Source organism: Ptiloglossa arizonensis, chromosome 4 (genome assembly GCF_051014685.1).
Source record: "Ptiloglossa arizonensis isolate GNS036 chromosome 4, iyPtiAriz1_principal, whole genome shotgun sequence".
Lineage (NCBI taxonomy): Eukaryota > Metazoa > Arthropoda > Insecta > Hymenoptera > Colletidae > Ptiloglossa > Ptiloglossa arizonensis.
This window is the reverse complement of record NC_135051.1, coordinates 9175208-9182425: the sequence shown is the minus strand read 5'-3', so window position 1 is coordinate 9182425 and position 7218 is coordinate 9175208. Positions and strand designations below refer to the sequence as shown.

Genomic DNA, 7218 nt, shown 5'->3' with positions numbered 1-7218 from the left:
GTCACTGGAGTATATTTGTAATATTACATCGATTTTACGGACACGTTGGCCAGCGCGAAGGCTGAATGGGTTAAGAAGCAAAGGAAGTTGATAAAGAAACCCTAGGCGCGGAGTAGATAGAAAGCATTAAAAATAGCCGAGAGAGAGGAGGTTTGAATGTCGGAGCACGAGGATGTTTGTACAACTGGTTTGATAAATACGGTGTACGTAAGCGAACGTAACGATGTTTATAAACAGAAATAAATAAGCGATTTTTCGTTGGAGCGTGCACGTGTATAGTGTATCGCAGATATAAATAGATAGGGGGTCCGGTATTTCGCGACCCATGCGCCGTGGCGTCGATTAATATACAGTTCGCTTGTCGTCGAAGTGTACCAGAAGCGCGGATCGTTGCTTCGGCGAATTCTTCTTGATCGCGACTAATCGGTATACGAGGCACGGAATCGTCTCGTTTAACATAAACGCGTAGTAAGCTGCCTTGTCTCGGTAATAAAACCGAGTCCAGGATCGAATAACTTGCAGGGTAACCGTAATACGGAACGCGTAATTTTCAAAGCGTATTAAACGTAGAAAAATATCTATTTTTTTAATAACAGAATCGATAAACATCCATCCACCTTCTTCTATCGGAATGCGTTATCCGTTATGGAACACTTAGAGGAATTCGAAAAAATAAACTCAAGAAACTTGAATGAACATTTATTGAAATAAAATTCATTATACAAATAAATGAGTCCAGGATCGGCTTTCTGGTTTGTAAATAAATCTCGGTCCCTCTTCTAAATAATGGATGCTTTGTTTCGATGTTTCGACTGTACGGCAATCGTGGAACGCATTTTCAAATCATTTTAAAAAAGATATTACATCAATGCGCGGTGGAAATATTTATCTACCCGTTGAATACGAATTAGAATTTGAATCTTATAGTGAAACATTAGTAATTATCCGATGAACCTCGCGAATAAATATTTTACGTTGATTTTATCCATCTTTGAGTATTTTACATCGATCTTTTTTTATTATATTTAAATCATTTACGTTGATCTTTAAATGTTATACCTTTACTCGTCGCCTTTAAATGTTACATCTTTCGAATAAAAAGACCTGGTGCGGTTTCATTACTACGAGTATCGCGTGCAGGTGGAAAGATATATGATAGGGGTAAGTGACCGCGCGGGAAACAGAGATCATATTTTACGATCAACGGTCACGATCGCGCGATGCAATCGATACTTATACGGTGTAAGAAATGTCGAGCATCTAAAGCAGTCGTTGAAATCAATCTTCGGGGCGAAATCCTCGAGAGGTTTTTCGATCGACGTCGTACGTTGCAAAGACAAAAAAAAAAAAAAAGAAAAGAAAACAACGATATGAAAAACGTTATAAAATTATCTCACCGTTCAAGGGTGCCGCGGCTCGTGAACTACGCACGCGATCAAGGTAATTGCCATTAGATTACGGATAATGCGGGTAAAGAGGGAAAAAAAAAAGAAACAGGAGTAGGACACGCACGTCATCGATGTTATGAGTCATTGTAAACAAAAAAGAAAAAATGTAACGATAACGCACGCCATCTATTCGAACGATCAAATTTTCTTTTTCCTTTTTCTTTAACGAGGACCTCGCGCTTTGCCCCCTCTTCCCCCTTCTACGAAGTTATTTCGGAGAACAATGTCTCTTTTGTCTTCATAGGAACGATCCCGAGTCGGAGGAGTATTTCCACGAGTTGTTTAACATTTTTCTCGCCAATAGGCGAACAGCCAGGTACACGCACGCGATACGTTGGCATTAACACGTTACTAATTACTTTGCCAATTTGTTACTAACGTGCACTAACAAGTAGTGTTTAAGAAGCTACGCACGTAACGAAGCGTTGCAATCGCTTGTTTTCTCGTCGAAGATCGTCCGCGAGAGGGAAACGTAACAGAAGTCCGTATTCGACCCACGAATTGAACGCGTATTTCTCTTGTTTCCATCGCAGCGAAAAGAGAGAAACCACACTTGGAGAAGGAGCTGGCAATAATAATATACAAATGGTTCAGTACGCCGCTACCGAGCGAGGAACTCTAAAGTCGCTCTCGGCTCGACCTTCCAGTCCAAATGATTCTTTGTCACGAAGCCCCAGGTATTGTATTTAGATAATTCTATTAACATGCGATGGATACTGATTTTGATTAAAAATTGCTTCTTTAGGATATCCAACGAACGTTGCAATCCGTACATTCGACCGAATCCACCGCCGTATACAGGACCAAGCAATTTGTAAGTTTTTACAATTCGAGTATCGATCGTTTTATCCAATGGTGTAGAAAAAATCTGTTATGCAGAGCTGGCGGCCGAGCCGATTTCTGACTACACGAGGAGCCAGCAAAGACGTGGTTTTGCTGAACGAACAAGCTTTGCTGTCGCAACTCCGAGGAGAATCGCAAAATCGTCGGAACTGGCTCCGTGTCTACCACAGTTTCAGGATCGATCATTGTCAGTAATAAATAGTTTTCATCATTGTGAGAAACACGATGCCTAATGTTACGCAGAACATACAAAATATTCTCGTTTACATTGTGCGCAATAATCACTGTTGGAACGATAAAACGTGAACTCGTTGATAAGAAAGGAATCTCGTGTTTAATAGCACAAGTTGGCATTTAAATTTTATAATTTATTTATTTATTAAAAAGCATTGTATATATCATTCGGAGATTATTTATTATAGTATTGTATTCTCTTGTTACAAGTTTACAATTTCGCTGCCATACATCGAACGACTGTTTTCAAGAATTTGCAAAGTACTTTTACGCAGACGAGAATCGAAAGGTATTCACATTTTCATTTTTCTCGCTCTTGATTTTTTTTTTACCGAAGACACAAAACTATCTACATAATATACAAATTATAAATATATAGTAATTATACTTAATAATAATAATAATAATAATAATTACATATCTATGTAACAACACAGCATATCTATACATCTATAAATAATATGATTACATATATGCAATTGTTTCTATGCTTTTAATAATTTTAAAAGGACCTTATTATCTGGAAAGATTAAATTTTAATCCTTGACAATATTTGATCATTTACCGATGTATTGCATTTCTTGCCATACAAGATACTTGATATTAATAAATTATAATAAACTTAACTTATTTTGGGATCTTTGGAAATAAATATAAATATATAATTGCTTTAAAAAAGTGTTTTAAACGAAACACAGAATTCAATACAAATTTAGGAATATTTAATAAATATTTTATTTTTATTCGGTGTATTCGTATTTAGAAAAAATCATTTGTTTTGATTCGATAGATTTTCGAATTTACCGTTGGACCCACCTTGACGCGATTCTTCGTAAACCTAACCTCTTTTATGATCGCGCGTGCGTATTGCAGAACCATGCTTCAACACGCCATTTTGTAACAGTCAAGCGGTATTGAATGTGTATTGGAGTAGAATTTTGATGTAGTGGGTAAAATTCATTTATTTGACAAGATTAATACTTGAAGCGAGAACATCCAAATCATTGTTTTTAGAAGTTTCAAATCATGGCTGGCGTTGTACCATTATCTGGCAGATCTGGGAGAAAACAATGGACACTGCACGGTAACATGAATCAATTTCACTTTCAACTTTTTTAAAAAGAATTATAGTTTCCATTAACTTCCGCAATCCAACAAAACCTGTTATCTACCGGCAGTGCTGGAATGACGATCATTGACGGACAATGACAAATAATTAGTTTGATTTTTAAATTAATGTTATAAACTCTATGAAATGTGTCGTTTAAATGTTGCGCTATTTCGTGAAGCTAAATATTTGATAGTTGACAAATAGAAACAAAAAAGAGGTTTATAATATTTTCATGTAGATTACCGATGAATTATTAAATGTGTGATTTTTGCATTTGAACAAATGTTTAGAACGAAATTCCCCTTCGTTTTAATAATCAAGAAATAAAAACGATTTAGCATTTTGAAACATCTATAATTTCAGATGGACCAAGAGAATCTCTTAGAAGATTACGATCTCAGTTGGCTGAAGATGGTTGTCCAGAATCTCAAGTGGTGTTAGCTAAACAACTTTTGGAAGAAAGATGTGGTAGAATATAAATTTTCATGTTTTTAACTATACATGTAGGTTTGTATATTATGTATAAACCTTTCATTTAGATCTTGACGTTGATAAGGAAGAAAATGCAAAGATGAGTGTATATTGGCTTAGAAAAGCTTCAGAGCAAGGTAACTTAGAAGCAACAGATATTCTTAGGAAATGCTTGGCAACGGGTCGTGGTATTACAGAACATAATTATTGTGATGTAAAAAATTGTCTTGACATGACTCAAAATGAAAAACTGGCCAGAAGAGCGGCAAGGGAAATGTTCACTAGGTATAAGAAATTCAGTTATATAGATTAATAAATTAGTATTTGTATATGCATACCTATAACTATTTGATATTTCATAGTCTTTCAAATGGTGAAGATTTTATTACAACAGAACAGCTACAAAAACGTATGAAAGATGTAGCATCAAATTCGTCTAACGATGCAAGTTGTTCTCGCTCAAATAACATCTTACATAATAACCCACAAAAGAATGATATTTCAACCAATAATTTCTCAAAAAATGGGCTTCCAGAAGACTCAACGGCCAAGAAAGGTAGGAAAATACCTAACATTTAAGATACTTCTTTTACTTAGAGGTATATATTTAATTGATCCTATGTACTTAACTTATAGATTGGGTGCATTGTCAAGGAGAGAAAATTTCAGAAGCAGTCCTAGTTTCTGCTGCTACCAGTTACGCCCGTGGGATGCTTCCAATAGTATCGCATGCTCTGTGTATGATAGATTCGTCTCAAATGGCAGTGGACACCATACCATATTTGCAAAGACCTTTCTTTCTTCACCTTGCATCTTTAAAACGCCTTTACATTTGGTTGATAGAAACGTTAGGTCAACGAGGAATGTCAATTAGAAAAGTTCTTTTTACATCGAATATACATATATTATTATTGTTTCTATTATATTCGTTATTTGGCACAGAAAGTCTCATACTATTTGTACCAATGGCTCTATACTATATGTCTTTTATTGTGATGGTTATTGCCACTTTTCAAATGTTACAACGAAAACGTGAGTTTAATCATTTTCGCGTCTGGTCGGGTTTGTTTCTCAGTTACTCAGGTGGTAATTTAAATCCCGAAGAAGCAGAGTATCAATACTGTTGCAATAATTTAAAACCGTATGGTCATTTTTTTCTCGCATTGCTTTTAAATCTAATGACCTACCCCATCATAGCTCATCAATGGACACCTCAGTCAGAGTTTACCATCATAGCAGTCGCTCTAACGTTGGTGACACTTTTGAATTTCATGTGGAAAGATTCGTCCAAACTTCCAGACTTTTTAGCTCTCTTTAGTTTTGGTGTTCACGTTCTCGCAAAATATCCTTACGAAACGGATATTGTGGTTGCTCAGGGATGGAGATTCTTGGACATACGAGTACCAACATTCGCTTCGTATGTTGTTGGTAATGGCATCGAATTTTGTTTAAATTTCCGTATGGTTTTTTATCTCTTGATTCCAGCGGTTTTCGTAAAAATGGCTGCCCAGGATAATTGGCGGGGTACTTATCAAACTCTAATACCTCATTGCGTCACTTTAAGTTGGTGGCAAATAGCAATCTTTAGTTCACAAGGTGCAACCTGGTACGGCTTAATTAGAGGTGCTCTCGCGTTAGTTGGTATGGTTCTCTTTTTACCACTCGTAGGATTGGCGTCTTTCGTTTTGTCAATCATGGCTGCTACTAAATATTTGTCGGAAAGCGATCCAGTAATGAAAATAGCCGCAACCGCTTTCGTTACGTGGTCGCCATTTTTCGCCTCGTGGTATTTGAGAACTAGAACTCCCAAGTTCAATTTGATTCTCACCATTATCCAAGTAAGTGCACTACTGGAAAACTGAATTTATAAAATTGTAACTCTTGTATGAATATTGCAGATGTTTATGGGCATCGGTGCTGGAATGTTTCTATCCTGGCCAATGATCATAGAATACAAACAAGTATCCGATACTTCTGAAGTTATGGCTACGCTCTCGTGGGAGCAGTATCAAAATCATTGTCATCAACCTGCTTGGGAAGAATTATCGTCCAGGGCACAAGTGCAAGTTCAATGCGCCGATTTGGAAGGAATACTGGTTTCATGGGAAGGTGACGTATCGAATATTAAACTAAGGTCAATAAAGAACAACATCGCAGCGATATTTGACAAATTACCTGACAGTATTAGAAACGTGATTAGTTGTATATACGGTGAACCGTATTCAGACAATTGTGACGCAGTTGATGAATCCCGACAGAATAATTGCAAACATTTTGCAAGCATTCAGAAACGAAGAAACAAGTGCCACTTTCCTGCTTGGAATCACTACGAATTTGAGATTTCGGTAAAAATGAAAAGTCGCTTGTACGGAAACAATACAGAAGTTGTGCTCGTATCGGATCACTCTTTTACCAATTTTAGTTTGAATATATATCCAGGAGACAAAATTTGGTTTTCCGGCATGCTTTTAAATAATGGTTTGAATAAGGAGTCTTTGCTCGGTGGTTCCGAACCACACATTGAATTGGAGGAAATCGGTTGCATTACGTGTTACTTAAAATCTTATAAGCGCTATAAATATCATATAACGTTTAGTTCGATTTTAAACGATCTTTGTCTAGGCGTAAAGACTGTTCTGAATTTTTTGTTGAATCCTATAGTGATGTTTAAATAATCACGTCTTATGTGACTGTGCAATCTATAAAACAGAGAATGAATATAAACAGGAATAGAGAAAGCTAAGTATGCTACATAAAAAAAAAGAAAAGTGATAAAAATGGTATTATCCTTTTTCATGGTGAATTTATTAGTCGATTTATTATGATTAAATTAGAAATTGTTCTTGCTTAGATACTAAAATAGATACTTAAAAAAAAATACTTTTTTAATTGATGTACATGTGTACGTAAGTCTATATAGAAAAATACAAGCATATTTTAATGTTACCAACGCCTCAGGCATTAGAATTTCAGCGAAAACTCATAAAATATCTACGTCAAAGAGTACACTTTTGTGTGTGTGTGTGTACATGTATGTATGTTGTATGTATGTATATATGTATATTTTAAGATCTACATATTTTCGTAAGTAATAGATGAAGTAAAAAGTTC

General features: G+C 35.8%; 1 protein-coding gene across 5 annotated transcripts; it reads left to right on the top strand.

Annotated features, from left to right (window-relative positions):
• The first annotated feature begins 2069 nt into the window (after positions 1 to 2069).
• Positions 2070 to 7218, top strand: Wfs1 (wolframin ER transmembrane glycoprotein wfs1). 5 transcript variants are annotated; one of them, XM_076309291.1, is made up of 8 exons: positions 2070 to 2125; positions 2194 to 2262; positions 2310 to 2478; positions 4000 to 4104; positions 4176 to 4392; positions 4470 to 4663; positions 4744 to 5945; positions 6006 to 7218. In XM_076309291.1, the coding sequence occupies exons 3-8, from the start codon at positions 2322 to 2324 to the stop codon at positions 6780 to 6782; spliced, it is 2652 nt and encodes an 883-aa protein (XP_076165406.1). In that variant the 5' UTR covers positions 2070 to 2125; positions 2194 to 2262; positions 2310 to 2321; the 3' UTR covers positions 6783 to 7218. The 5 variants fall into 5 exon arrangements, with proteins under 5 accessions (XP_076165406.1, XP_076165410.1, XP_076165411.1 ...); XM_076309295.1 differs by lacking the exons at positions 2070 to 2125; positions 2194 to 2262 and adding exons at positions 3316 to 3471; positions 3540 to 3609 and having other exon boundaries at positions 2356 to 2814; XM_076309296.1 differs by lacking the exons at positions 2070 to 2125; positions 2194 to 2262 and adding an exon at positions 3540 to 3609 and having other exon boundaries at positions 2356 to 2814.

Excerpts from the sequence above, each read along its gene's own strand:
- Wfs1 (XM_076309291.1), top strand. The coding sequence starts at position 2,322 with ATGCAGAGCTGGCGGCCGAGCCGATTTCTGACTACACGAGGAGCCAGC. Across the intron at positions 2,479-3,999 it reads CAGTTTCAGGATCGATCATT|ATGGACCAAGAGAATCTCTT; the intron begins GTCAGTAATAAA and ends CTATAATTTCAG. Across the intron at positions 4,393-4,469 it reads GCAAGGGAAATGTTCACTAG|TCTTTCAAATGGTGAAGATT; the intron begins GTATAAGAAATT and ends GATATTTCATAG.